We start from the raw sequence: 14,047 nt of genomic DNA, 5'->3' as shown, positions 1-14,047 counted from the left end.
CACCAGGTTCGAGCCGTACTGTAGGTATTGCATGTCATTTGCAGGAGCCAAGATTTCATTACTTAATATTTATGGATGATAATGAGGACTCGGAATCGCATGCGTACACCTTGCACCGCAAACTTTCAAAGGCCTTCTGGTCGAACCAATGAGTTACCGGCGGGAGTTTATCATTATCAAATCTCTTCGCTCCCGAGGTTAGCTAGCTTGTTATCTAGCTCTGGACAACTGGTTGTGACTCTTCAGGAATGCATGCGATGTCACCTCACTATCTCCCGGCTCTTATCAGGCCGTCAGCATTGTTTTCCTTATTTCCGACCCAACAATCTTATAGATGTCTATTATATCATCTTTCTCATGTGGTAATCGTGCAGTCTTACATCACATGCTTCCCGGGTCAACTTCAACTCCAAAACTCCATGCTACAGACCAACAAAATGCCAGCCAAAAAAATGAGGTAAGAAAAACGATGCAGAAAGAGGAGGTATGGTCCAATAAGAAACAGCGATAACAAATCACTCCGTGAAGTTCCGCAGCTTGGTCAGCTCATCCAAGAGCTCTTGCAGATCGCCATCGGAGATTTTGTGTTGAAGACTGGGGATGAGGGACTTGGCTTCCTCGGCATTATCGCAGCACAAACTCCCTGTCTCCAGGTTAGACTAACGGGGTACATGCAGACTAACGGCGAAAAGCGGCTCGGCTGAAAGGACCTCAAAAAGGGAAGGCTAGAAGGCCACAGGCCAAGCATGGGGAAAGAAAAAGCAAAAGACAGGTTTTACTAACCCAGTTGTGACCGCTCGAACATCTCCAACTCCGTATGCGAATTGAGTAGTCGTTCGACAGCCTTGATGTTTTCCTCATCCTTGAACCGAGCAAACACTTCCAGGTAGTCCAAAGTCTTGGTAAGGTTCCTAAGTTGTAAGAAGCATGTGAGCATGATGGCATTCATCGGTATCGTGATGACACCGGTCGACATCCAGCACTCACTCCGGCTCCTCGTATTTCTTTCCACCCCTGCGCTTGTTCTCCAGCACTTTGTTGATGACAAGTCTTGCTTCGGAAAGCGACAAGGTATGGGTATTCTGATCCGCGCCTAGTCTGAGAGTCGAGGCGGCTTCGAGCTCGCCTTGGGGCAAGGCGCGCTTGCGATGTGTTGGGGGTGGCAATTGGACACTCATTTTGGTACCGTATCTGAGATCGCGCGATGCACTGATATAATGGGCCTTTTGTTTCGACGAACCGTCGAGTTGAACGTTATAACTATCCAAACGCTGGAGGCTGTTGACGCAGGTTGTTGACTCTGGTGTGGGACCAGGAGAACTCTGGAGGCGGAGTTTTGGGTGGGCAGTAAAAGGCGGTATTTGAGTCACCGCCTTTGTATAGTGATAAGACCTATATCGACATGGGCGAAGGAAAGTTCACATTGTATTCGTAATTATAATGTAAGAATATTGAGCGGAAAGGGTATCAACGTCAGATTGGCTATTTTCTGATCTATCCATAATCTATTCACGGCCCGAACGCCTCCTGCAATGCAATTCCTTTATATGCAACGTTCCGCATTATACCTGTCGGAAAGCGACCTCTTTAGGTAGACGGAAACTAGCGCAAAACATTTGCTTGTTGGGGCTGACCAATCTAACATTGTGAATGGCCAGCTCCAGCTCTACATTTCCACTTCCCCCGACCCGGTCCTCCGGCGTGATGGTGTAGCCAATTCGTTCCGAGATGCGCTGGCAAATATCCTTGTGGTCGTCCACTTCATCTTCCGAATGACCGGAGAAACAATACACATGGACCATCGGAAGAGGCGTTGATGTGTGTGGCGCAAATAGGGACTCCTTGCCAGCATAGACACCAGGAAAGGCATCAAGGAACTCAATAGCGTTCGCCGGAAGGTTCATCACGTAGTGACCAAAGAGAGTGGGTCGCTTATAGACCTCGGCTGGAGGAGCAGGTGTCTCTTCTTTTTGGGCGCTTCTTCTCTGTTTCTTCTGGATAGCCACAGTCACTGGTTCTGTTTGCAGGAGCTCATTGGCAGACCAGCGTATGAACGCTCTTCCGTCCTTGTTAAACGGTGTCACGAATTTGTTGACCTTGTTCCTGCGAATAGCATCCTGCATGACCTCATATCCATGCGGATTAAGGTCATTGGCCCAAACGAAGATTTTCTTTTTTCCAGCTGGGACAGCGAATGGGCCAACACCAGCCATCACATCGCATACCATCTCACCCGGACGGAATTTGTTCACGAGCCGACGGTGCTCGGTCTCCAAGCGGCTGTTCCAGTACACACGAGAGTAGTCAAAACGGAATTCACAGTCCTGCTCATGCTGGATGACGTTCATGTCCTCGTCCCCTGCCAAAAACTCGAAGGGAAATGTGCGGAATTCGCTCTTGGCGCCCACATCTTCGGTCTTTCTAATCACTGTCCGGACTGTTGGGTTCTTGTCTTTCAACACCTGCGCAATAAGGTGCTTATATGGGGTATATTGTTCGCGGAGATTTAGATGAGCTAAGTCTCATTAGACCAGTGAAAACGATTGCAGACTTGAGACAGCAGACTTACAGACATGGCCCACCTGGGTAAACCCTTGAGGAAGCTCCTCAAGCATGTCCTCCGGCAAAATTGCGTTCATGATATCGGCTAGAAAATAACCTATTAGCTCCAGTCCCTTCCAACAGGCATCTGCAAGTAGTACTTACCATAAGTCCAGTAATCATAGTCCAATTCGAGATCATACCGTCCAATTCCAACAGCACCATTCTCCACAAGCTCATTGATCGTCGGCGACCATGTTGCAGCATCTACCACGCATCAGCACCCTCACATAGACACCCCAGGAGGCATAGCCAGCAAAACTAACCATCGTATTTAACACCCTCCCTCAGCAACAAGCATTTCTTCACCTCATCATCGACCTTCACCTCCCGGATCGAACTCGTTCTCGGAAGGCCCAACAAATCCCGACTCTTGTGCAGTTGGCCACGCACCCTTGAGATATCGGATGACTTGAAGACCGTCGCGGCAGATAACGGCACCGTCTTCTTGAAGAATGAGCGATCCAAAACCCGCATTGCGCGGTTCACCGGGGGTCGGAACATGGTGGGGAGGTCGCTGTTAGGCGTCTTGGAGGCGTCAGGGCCTGTCGTGGATTCCATGGACGGTAATTGTCTGGCAGTCGAGGGCTTAGGATTTAGTTAAAGACTCTTTAGGCGACGGAACGACAGGGCATCGTTTGCTTGGGCTGTAGACTTTATTTCGAAGAAATGTGTTTTTCTGGTCCGCTAATTTTGGGCTGTGATTTTGGGAGTTTGCGATTTATCAGCACGTGACACTGTAGATCTTATCAAGATCTACAGTTTAATCTAGCGTTAAACTATTTACCTCCACGGTTGGAATAAAAAGGTACGAAGAAAAGAAAGGACTATAATTAGAATAAAGAGTCTATAGCCGCTTCCATGGGTTCTAAAGTACGTAAACCGAGCGCATATGTCCGCCCTGGATAACAAAAATAGGTGCTAGCAACAATCGTTCTAAACCAAACAAGAGAGATACATATAATCCCGAAAGACGTAAATAACAAGAGCCTAAAAAAGCTGGGGTATCTTACCATTCATTCCACAATTCCACAAAAGCACTACTGTCTCCTCAAACCTTTGTCCGTACTCTTACTCAGCTCCCTTTCGGACTCTAGCACCGCGATCCTTTCATCAAGCTTCATAATCTCCTCGTCTTTCTTCTTGATCGCACTTCGCGAAATATCCCGTCCTCGTATTATGCCTCTGGTTTTCATGTCATGTCGGTTCAGTAACTCTGTGAGCTCCTCCTGAGCCTTCCTTGGCACGACCGCATTGTGGCTCTCCAGAATCCTCAAGGCCTGAAGTGATAACTCCGACGTATCCGCCGCAGAATCAGTAGACAGCGCATTCTTATATTTGCTCGGAGTAGGAGTTATCGAGATCTCAGCGGACGCCGGAGGGAGCCGACACGCAGTCGACCGCGGGGAAAACACTGACGTAGGCGTGAGGGACGATGCGCTCTCCATATCAGACAGCTTCCGTTTACTGGGTGAGGTTAGATAAACCGTCCGCGGCGTCTTCCGTGGGGCGGTATCCGAGCCACCAGCAACTTGTCCAAAGTCGGGTTGGCGAGGCTTATGCTGCGCTGTAGTGGCTTCGTCTGGAATGATATCATCCCATTCGAACTCATCGGAGTCCTCAGTCATCATGCGCGCCTTTGCACTTTTCGAAGGGGTCTGAAAGTTCTTCGACCCGGACTCAGGGGTATTTCGAAACGGGCGATCGGTCTGTGGGGTGAGGGGTCCTGTTCCTCCATGACGCAAAGTCCTGGTGGGGGTTTGAGGCATGCTCTGCGGCTCTGTCCTTGAGTTGGACATAACAGCGAGTTTCTCACGGGCTTCGGCGTCACTTGCCCAGAGGAAGAAGTTGCAGCGCTGTTGTTGGGGCCGTTGACAGGTGTAGACTAGTGTGTGTTAGTGCTGCGATTCAAGTCCAATGCTTTTTTAGAGCAGAGGAGCAATAGGCTAGGAGCATTACACCATCTTCCATGATTCATGCCATGGTTCTTGGTCTGTAGTTTGACCGCTGGTGGGTGCCCTGTGCAGTTGCAGCGCCACACGCCATCAAGGAACCAACCCCGCAAGGGGGCGGAGGTGCGAGGGGATGCAGCTCCGTTGTTAGTCTTCTGGGGGGATATCATAATCTGGGGGAAGAAATGATGGTATCGTGTATCGTGGAGCTGAAAGCAGAGATAAGGAGAGAACTCATAATGATAGGATGCGCCGCGATGCTTAATTGTCGGCAGATGTCGCTATGGAAACCGACTTCGGGTGGTGACGATTGATGTGGATCGGAGGGGTTTAGTGCCCGCTGTCAACCACGGCTCCAGACCCTAAGTGCAATAGTTTGTTCTATACCTTGTTCCAAGATCATCTAAGTAGAAACTGATATGAAACATTAAGAAAAAGTCTTCTCTATTAATTATGCTATGAAGTGATGCAGAATTAAAACAACAATACAACCAAGTACCACGCAGCTGAGAAATGCCCTCCTTGTCTACAACAGCTGTGAAATCAACAAAACCCATGATGACAAAGTCGTCGAAAAGAATATCTAGGGTATCACGATAAAAGTAGTATCCAGCCTATTCTGCAAGGACCATCCGTAACATTACTCCAAACGGTTCTGCTAGCTTGAGAATCTCTTTGACTTCAGGCTTAACAGGTTCGCCAGCCGTGCGACGGAGTTGATCCTGTTGCTTCACCCGGCGTCGTCGTTCAGCAGAGATGGGGTCAAGGTCATCTTCCTCGTCAAGCTCGTCGGTAGGATCAGACTCCGCGTCCGAGATGGCAAGGTCTTCGAGGTCGCCCTAGCGGAGGGTTAGAATCTCATTTCACCATTCGATTACAACTTAAAATCTTGACATACCTCGTCTAAACCAAAATCGCTTCCCTTGAATGTCGGAAATGGGTCATTCCCGGTTCCTTCCGCCGCCATCTTCTGCCTGGTCTTATTCAGGTGCCAACGCTTGCGGTCTTCGTGCCATTTTATGAGCGCGTTTATCTCATCAAGAGCCTTATCTTTATCGATTTGCCCAACATCCTTAGCCCCGTGAAGCAAAGCGTTCATGTCAAGCTTGCCACCAACAGGCCCGTGGCGTAGGAAATCAAGAATATCTTCAATCCATCCCATCAGAGAGCCGAAGAGCCCATTGTCATGAAGGTGCACTTCGTGGACGAACTTATAGAAGCTCGCTTGATGACGTTCGCAAAGGTCGATGAAGGATTGGACGGTTTGGTTTGGATCGGCAGATACGTCTTGTCGTTGACATTTCTCGACCACCTGAATGGCATCGTCGGCAAATTGAGCGAAATCAGTGATACTATTGTAGACGTTTGCCGACTTGTAAACGCGCACTAGAGGCTCGTAGAATATTGTAAATAGGTCACGGAAGAGTTGGAGAGTAACGGGTTCCTCGACAATGCTGAGCATCATGGCCTTGTCACGCTGGCGCGTGTAGAGTTTAAGTAGCTGCTTCATGTTTGCAAACCATTGTGCACCTTCACGCATTTCTGCATCGACACTCTCCACTGCTTGGTTCCAGGCCACATATGCATTAAACACATTACCATATTGCTCCGGAGTGAGTTCGGGAGAGAAGCGGTCAGACCGAAGAATTGCCACGAGAATATCTATATCTTCATCCTCAGCTTCGGCACGGATTTCATTCTTGGTTGCTTCATCTGAATCCGTAAACGCTTTCAATTTTTGACAGAGAGATGCATCATCAACCTTGGAAACAAGGGAGTCAATGGCCTTTTGGAATTGTTTTATGCCATCGTTCAAAGTCATGGAAAAGATCCGCTGCAGAAGAGACCGGGAACCAAATGGCTGAGCAAGGAAAAGATCTAAAACCCCAGACATAACGGCTGCAGGATTCGCAATTCGGATAACATTCTTCATCAGGGTGTATGGGACAAGAGAGTGTATCCTCTTAAACTGTGCGAATAGTTCAGGGGAGTTGTCCTCAGCCAAGAACAAATGGTATAGCGTTGCGGCCACCCTAGACCTCGTAAGCAACCATAAAGGTAATGAGCACGGTGATGAAAGAGCACATACTCGATCCGAAGCCATTCTGCAAACTTCTGATATTGAGGACTGAGATCCTCTACCGTCGGCTTCTCCCGAATTTCCGCAAACAACTTTGTCAGGCCATCTACAAAGGGATCATCTCCGTCAGCATGAGAGAATTGACAAGTAGAGAGTTTGCACTTACTGCTCTCGACAATATCTCGACGGAAATTTTCCATGTACACATCTAGCTCGGCTGCGCGCTGTCTAGCAATCTCATAGAACCTCTTTTGTTCTTCTATCCTGATAGCGTCTGCCTCCTTCCTTCGTTGCATGTCAATTAGTTCCTCTTCATTCAGAGTAACAGGATCTGCAGTTAGAAACTCCTCTAAAGCCTTCGACTCTGCCGCCCGCTTATTCTGCAGTAGAGTGCGAAGGAACGCTCGAAGTGAAACCCGCTGTTCTTCTCTATAGAGCACGGTCTCTCGAGAGGTCTCTGCTGAGATTCTTGGTGACTTGGGAGATATTCCCAAAGATGAGCGCATGGACGACCGCGATGCAGAGCGATGCAGATGGTTTCCGGGAGCTAAGCTGTTTCGAGAGGTTTGTCCCTCGTCCGGCGTACTTCCACTCTGGCTCGATAAAGAGGAGACCGAGGAGGCGTCATCGTCGGCTGAGGAGAAGAAGCTCGACGACGTTGAGGACTTGTTCTTGCGCGGCAGAACCGGTAGTGGTTTCCCGGGAAATTCGGTGCGCAGTCTCTTGTGAAGTTTCGCGAAGCCACCGTACCGTCGGGCCACAAAGACGTCCGACTTTCCTTCCCGACGAACACGAAGAATGAATTCCTACCACTAGCATTAGCCAAAGGTCTTAGTTTGAATGCAGAGATTACTATTCCCTCACCGCATGCTGATGGTACCGCACTGTTCGCCTGACGGAGGTGATTCTCACGGCAGCCACATTGACATCCCAGCCGTGTATGGCATTCCCTTCCGGCATATTGACCAAGAGGCCCTGGTCATTGGCACCGCGATCTACAACCTCGATTTCCGAAAACTGGATTCGTTCTTCATATCCCGATGCCGTTGGGATACCAGATACCATCATGAGCTCCACGAGCTTCTCGCACTTCCTTGCTAATTTTCTGCGCTTTGTCTCCTCCAAGCGATCTTCGGACGACGAAACATGCTTCTTCGCGAAGGATTCTAGGAACTATGTGTGTCGTCAGTCTCCTTGGTTTACCCCTCTAGCGAATGGATCCACACTCACCACTTGTAATTTATCCTGCCAAAACTCCTTCTCGCGGGCCTGGTCGAGAAAAGGAAAATTGCGCACATGATGAACGAAGATATATCGTAGGATAGGGAGTTCTGAGTCAACTGGGGCGACTTCTCCGTACTCTGACCTGAATGGGGCACCGAAACGTTGGAGGGCTGTGGGAGAGTTTAACTCGGCGATTTCGCTTTGCACTTGGCGGGCGATGAGCTCGCGCTTAAGGTCTGCACCAGTGATTGATTGGTTAGCTAGTTGGTAAATTTTGGAATCTATTAAGAATGAGGATTAACCGACAATGTTCTTGTTTTCCTGTGAGAATTTGCCCAGGAAGGGCATTATTTTGTGATTCTGACTGTTGTCCGACCGAGTTGACTTCGGCGGTACTCTGTAGAGGATTCTCCGCATGCATGATGAACGATTTGTCGAATGTGATCGTTCAAAGACTGTAAACCCCAGATGAGAAGACCATCAGCCTTATAGGGTTTTCTATTTAAAAAATAGAACCCAAAGCGACGGTGGTTCCTGGTTGAGAACAAAATCCGTCTGCCTAACAGGGTGTGAGTGTGAGGCAGGACAATGACGTTTTTCGGGCCAATGCCGAGATTGTCGACCAGTCTTGGACGTTCTTGGTATTTCTTTGAAGATTCCCCTCTCTCGCACGGATCCGTCTAGGGTAGTATATACAATACGATGGCTGGCGGGTAAAGAAAAGAGAAAAAAAAAATAAAGAAAGATTGTGGGTAAGATGGATGTTAACGAGGGAAGAACCAGAGAGGGGGCGAAAGAGGGAGAGATAAAGTTGTAGTGTACTGGAGTTAAGTTATTTTAGCTTTGCGCGGAGGCACCTCTTCCTCTTTCGCCAGTTGCCCGTCTGCTGCCTCCCCTATTCTTCTCTTTCACCAATAATAACAATGCTCCTGACGCGTCGTCCACTTGAGTGGCTCAGCCCTGTGGCCCCGCCTCAAGAGCGGATCTGCAACAATCGACATTACTATTCTTGATGCGAGTAATAGTGGGCGATGACTCGGTTCATCCTACTTTCCCTAATCGAGATGGAAACTAGGCAACCAAACTAGTTTATTCGCTCAAGATACGAATTTTCTCCTTTTCTGTACCATGGTTGTATAACACGGAAAGGGAAAATAAATGACAAGGAAAAACAAAAAGCAAAAGAAAAAAAAACTGAAGACTCCCCGATTTATCCTAACACGATATTTGCAGGCATCTCTCATTCATATACTTTTCTTCGCACACTAGGCTTATAGCATCACTCGAAATCTTTCACCCTAGAAATTGTTCACTAAGACTCAGGTAGTCTCTAAATCTTTTGAGCTATGTCTACATTAGCCATGGCAGCTTATCATCGTTGACTTGCCTCGAGCTAAATCTTCATAGCGCTCGCTATGTATGTAAGTGAAACAATCAGCGCTGATACTACGACACCATGATGGAAGCCTCTGCACGATTGTATAACAATATAATCAATAACAGCATCAAGATCAAATCTATCTCGCTCGTCAATCTCACATCATCGAGAGTCACATAAGTCTACAGTCCATGGTTCAGTAAAGTAGTTGGTCACGCAGAATCTTTAAAATTCTCTCACGTACTCATGCAGTTCACAATATCCATACCCATACATCATGAGGATTTTCAAAAGATTGCCTCGCTCAACTTTCTATACTGATCGAACAAGTTCGTTTTCTTCTTCGAAAGGTCAGGACGCCGGGTCAAAAAAGGAAGAGAAATGTACGAGAGATAAGCCCTCCGTGGAGCAATCGGAGTTCAATACTCCTACTGTTAATGAGGACGCCAGAATGCTATCGCAGTGTGACTGCAGTTATCTGGCAATGGAAGCACGAGACCTCGTCTACAAAGCACCGGCTTTCTCCTTGATGGAGACCAAGGAGCTCGGTCTGGACTATCTGGTGCGGCTCATGGACTTGCTCGAGGAAATAAGCCTTTGCGAGAAATGCTCGAATGTAGAAGTCTACCGTGCCTTTCTGCAGCCACTCTGCCATAGCATTCTGGGATTGTGCCGGTTATTCTACCGGTCGTTGAGGGAAATGTACAACGAGATGGACATTCAGCCTGTTTCATTAAAAGGCAAAGAAGCGGTGGATGACGAAAGGCCAATGATTTTGTGCCAAAAGGCCTATCTCCAAATAGAGCGACTTCACAACAGCGTGAGACGACTGGTCGAAACGCTCAAAGATAAACCAGTGTTCGACGAGGACGCCTGGAAGCTTATAGATTCTGGAGCTTACCGGCTGGTAGTCTGCACAGCCTCTCTCACTGGCTTTGACTCAGACTTATGCTATTAGGGGACTTAGAGGATAACGAGAACGAACGCAAAGCTTGTATTACTCTCGACTTTACACAATGTAGATGTGATTGTTATGGCTTAGTTGGAGTTCTCGGTTGAGACGCATGTACCTTCGTGTGCTTTTCTTCTCTCTTAATTATGAATTCTTCTGTAAAATATGTTGCTTTACTCGAGAGAATAGGTTGCCTTTTAAAGTGGGTATGGATGATGATCCACTGGTATTTAATAGCAGTAGTATTAGTTAACTAGAAACGGGCTTCAATAACTCAATCAAACGGGGTGCCAAGACTCCGCCTGCCATTCAATGCCGCCGCTCTCGTGTCCTTCTCCGACATGCAACTTTTTGGGCCCAGGCTGACTTTGCATCTGGGGCCAAATTGAAATGGATGCTATTATAGAGTGAATTACACTTATTCAGTTACGAAAGGGCATGGATACGCCTCTTGTCGTGAACTTAAGCACCGCTTTCCTCCCACCTCGATAACCATCTGGCCTTATCTGTCCGCCCGCTGACGTTCGTTGCTATCTCATCACCTTCCTTTTCGCTGTATGCGACTCTTCGAATTGAAATCCCACACACGCCACTGATTATGGGGAGAACCGGCGACCTTGAAAATGCGGAGTTCTTCCCTATGACCCGCCGAAGATCCACGTCTGGCACATCGTCCCGATCTTCCACCGATTCAGGGCTGTCCGTCGATACAGCCTACCTTGAGGACAACAAGCACAACAATTTCGCGAATGGTACATCGGGACTGACGGATGAGACAAAATATCGCGACGTGGAGGACGCGGAAGCAGATGTCGACGAGCCATTCCTTCCTACCTCGTCCAAGAAACTTGGCTCAGGAAGCCGCACGCGTCAGATATTCTGGGCGTTGGTAATACTCTGTCTGGGAGGCTGGGTGCTGGCGTTAGTGCTCTTCTTGACTCATGGCCGGGCAAGCTCCCAAACAGCCTCTGAGACCCTGCAGCAACAGGAATCAGATTCCGGGAGCACAAGCGCCGGAAGGCCTGTGACACTCCAACAAGTCCTGACGGGGTCGTGGAATCCTCGGGCTCACGCTATCTCATGGATTGCTGGCCCAGATGGGGAAGATGGACTACTAGTGCAGAGGGCAGAGGTTGATAAAGAGGGCTATATGCGGGTCGACGATATTCGCAGTCAGGAAGGCGATGATGTTGACAGTCAGAGCGGTAGAATCTTAATCGATAAGGCTGCTGTACGAGTCAATGGAGAGACGCTAATGCCGACATTCACATGGCCTAGTCCAGATCTGAATAAGGTATTGCTCATGTCGAACCATGAGAAAAATTGGAGATACTCGTTCACTGGACGATATTGGATCTTCGATGTGGCGACTCAAACGGCTCAGCCACTGGATCCTAGCGTTCCAGACGGAAGAGTACAACTTGCGCTTTGGTCTCCGAGTTCAGATGCTGTGGTTTTCGTGAGAGACAATAACATGTACTTGCGAAAACTGTCTTCGGAAAGTGTCGTTTCCATTACCAAGGACGGTGGCGAGGACCTTTTCTATGGGATCCCCGATTGGGTATACGAAGAAGAGGTCATTACGGACAAAAGTGTGACGTGGTGGTCGAACGATGGGAAATACGTTGCCTTCCTTAGGACCAACGAGTCCGCTGTTCCTGAATTCCCGGTCCAGTACTTTGTGTCAAGGCCATCGGGGAAACGACCCCCTCCGGGACTCGAGAACTATCCAGAGGTCAGGCAGATCAAGTACCCTAAAGCTGGGTCTCCGAACCCTGTAGTTAATTTGCTGTTCTATGATGTCGAAAAAGACGAGGTATTCCCGGTCGACGTCCCCGATGACTTCCCTGATGATGATCGTATCATCATAGAGGTGCTATGGGCTTCTGAAGGAAAGGTCATTGTCCGAGCCACAAACCGAGAAAGCGACAGGGTAAAGGTCTTCCTGATTGACACGAAATCGAGAACGGGAAAGCTAGTTAGATTCGAAGATATCGCCAATCTTGACGGTGGCTGGGTTGAACCTTCTCATTATACCAAATTCATCCCAGCGGACCCCAGTAACGGACGACCAGATGATGGTTACATCGACACAGTCATTCATGATGGATACGACCATCTAGCCTACTTCACGCCTCTTGACAATCCGGATCCTATCATGCTCACCACGGGAGAGTGGGAGGTTGTGGAAGCACCATCAGCCGTGGACTTGCGCAGAGGAATTGTTTACTTTGTTGCTACAAAGGAGTCTCCGACGCAGCGACACGTATACCGGGTCCACCTTGACGGATCAAACCTTCAAGCCTTGACTGACACCTCTAAACCTGGATTTTATGATGTATCCTTCTCTGACGGCGCCGGATATGCATTGCTTAGCTACAATGGGCCGTCAGTCCCGTGGCAAGCCATCATCAACACCGGGGGTGACGAGATCACATTCGAGAAAACCATTGAGAAGAATCCCAGACTGGCTTCAATGGTGGAAACATATGCTCTTCCAACCGAAATCTACCAAAACGTAACCATTGATGGCTTCACTCTTCAACTGGTTGAGCGGCGCCCTCCACACTTCAATCCTGCTAAGAAGTACCCCGTCGTCTTCCAACTGTATAACGGCCCGACCTCGCAGAGAGTGGACCGAAAGTTCACGATCGACTTCCAATCCTATATTGCCTCCAACCTAGGATACATTGTTGTCACCCTCGACGCCAGGGGCACAGGATACAGCGGACGAAAAGTGAGATGCGCAGTCCGAGGAAACCTAGGTCATTACGAAGCGCACGATCAGATTACCACCGCGAAGATGTGGGCCAAGAAACCATATGTTGACGAGACGCGGATGGCAATTTGGGGCTGGAGCTACGGCGGATTCATGACTCTAAAGGTCCTCGAACAAGACGCTGGGGAAACATTCCAGTACGGCATGGCCGTCGCCCCCGTCACAGACTGGCGGTTCTACGGTGAGTCTCGTTCACTCAGATATGAATAACAGGACTAGGTAACTGATATCGAACCCCCCCCAGACTCGGTCTACACAGAACGATACATGCATACACCAGAGCACAACCCCTCTGGCTACGAGAACTCAACCATCACCAATGTGTCTGCACTCTCCAAAGCCACGCGCTTCTTGCTTATACACGGCGCCTCAGACGACAATGTACATATCCAGAACACCTTAACATTCGTCGACAAGCTGGACTTGTTAAATGTACAAAACTACGACATGCACTTCTACCCCGACTCCGATCATAATATCTACTTCCATAACGCGCATTTCATGATATACGAGCGTATGTCTTTGTCCCGGCTTATCATGTTCCCAGAGAATAAACTAACAAGAATCGCAGGTCTATCTAACTGGCTCATTAACGCTTTCAACGGCGAATGGCACCAGATCGCAAACCCCGTTCCTGAGGATTCGATCTGGGATAGTGTTAAACGCTCTGTGCCAGCTTTTGCGCATTAATCTATCTTGAGATTTTAAGAATGTTATATATATACCTGATGATATCAAATCTTACAGTTTAAGCAACGAACACTAGTCTTACAAGAGACATATATCCTTTCAAGTTACGTTCCAAGAGCATAAACCACAAAGAGACTTGAGAGATGGTATAATTCAGTAAAAATTCACGCTAGCAAATGCAATCGTCTATCAGGTATTAATAAGGAAAATGCAATTTAGATCCATGAAGCCACGTAATGCCACCAAAGCAAACCAAGATGGAAAACAATGAGCGTAGTAATGATGAAGTTAGATGCAAAATAAAGGAAAGTATATGCAAGATGCAGGTATTTACAACGAGCACTTCATCATCTCGGGGTATATGGTTGGTATAGACAATGACAGATTAGCA

General features: G+C 48.3%; 6 protein-coding genes across 6 annotated transcripts; 2 read left to right on the top strand and 4 right to left on the bottom strand.

The window, feature by feature from the left end:
- Positions 1-515: 515 nt before the first annotated feature.
- AO090005001477 (DNA-directed RNA polymerase II subunit RPB4) lies at positions 516-1,178 on the bottom strand (the record flags this gene model as incomplete). The annotated part of the gene is made up of 3 exons (XM_001818346.3): positions 516-643; positions 784-911; positions 988-1,178. 3 exons carry the CDS (start codon positions 1,176-1,178, stop codon positions 516-518), a joined length of 447 nt encoding a protein of 148 aa, XP_001818398.1.
- Positions 1,179-1,562: 384 nt separating this feature from the next.
- Positions 1,563-3,162, bottom strand: trm5 (tRNA (guanine) methyltransferase; the record flags this gene model as incomplete). Its single annotated transcript, XM_001818347.3, has 4 exons — positions 1,563-2,515; positions 2,570-2,647; positions 2,707-2,808; positions 2,868-3,162. The coding sequence occupies 4 exons, from the start codon at positions 3,160-3,162 to the stop codon at positions 1,563-1,565; spliced, it is 1,428 nt and encodes a 475-aa protein (XP_001818399.1).
- A 479-nt stretch (positions 3,163-3,641) lies between these two features.
- On the bottom strand, positions 3,642-4,400 carry AO090005001479 (uncharacterized protein; the record flags this gene model as incomplete). Its single annotated transcript, XM_001818348.3, has 1 exon — positions 3,642-4,400. The coding sequence occupies one exon, from the start codon at positions 4,398-4,400 to the stop codon at positions 3,642-3,644; it is 759 nt and encodes a 252-aa protein (XP_001818400.3).
- A 767-nt stretch (positions 4,401-5,167) lies between these two features.
- On the bottom strand, positions 5,168-8,278 carry AO090005001480 (PX domain-containing protein; the record flags this gene model as incomplete). The annotated part of the gene is made up of 7 exons (XM_023237324.1): positions 5,168-5,392; positions 5,452-6,586; positions 6,643-6,739; positions 6,800-7,439; positions 7,546-7,806; positions 7,864-8,093; positions 8,164-8,278. The coding sequence occupies 7 exons, from the start codon at positions 8,276-8,278 to the stop codon at positions 5,168-5,170; spliced, it is 2,703 nt and encodes a 900-aa protein (XP_023089389.1).
- A 1,234-nt stretch (positions 8,279-9,512) lies between these two features.
- AO090005001481 (uncharacterized protein) lies at positions 9,513-10,193 on the top strand (the record flags this gene model as incomplete). The annotated part of the gene is made up of 1 exon (XM_001818350.3): positions 9,513-10,193. One exon carries the CDS (start codon positions 9,513-9,515, stop codon positions 10,191-10,193), a length of 681 nt encoding a protein of 226 aa, XP_001818402.1.
- Positions 10,194-10,827: 634 nt separating this feature from the next.
- On the top strand, positions 10,828-13,656 carry dapB (dipeptidyl aminopeptidase dapB; the record flags this gene model as incomplete). Its single annotated transcript, XM_001818351.3, has 3 exons — positions 10,828-13,147; positions 13,211-13,480; positions 13,538-13,656. The coding sequence occupies 3 exons, from the start codon at positions 10,828-10,830 to the stop codon at positions 13,654-13,656; spliced, it is 2,709 nt and encodes a 902-aa protein (XP_001818403.3).
- Positions 13,657-14,047: the final 391 nt, after the last annotated feature.

The sequence above is a fragment of the Aspergillus oryzae genome, chromosome 1 (assembly GCF_000184455.2).
Source record: "Aspergillus oryzae RIB40 DNA, chromosome 1".
In the NCBI taxonomy this organism is placed as follows: Eukaryota; Fungi; Ascomycota; class Eurotiomycetes; order Eurotiales; family Aspergillaceae; genus Aspergillus; species Aspergillus oryzae.
This window is presented reverse-complemented; position numbering and strand designations above follow the sequence as displayed.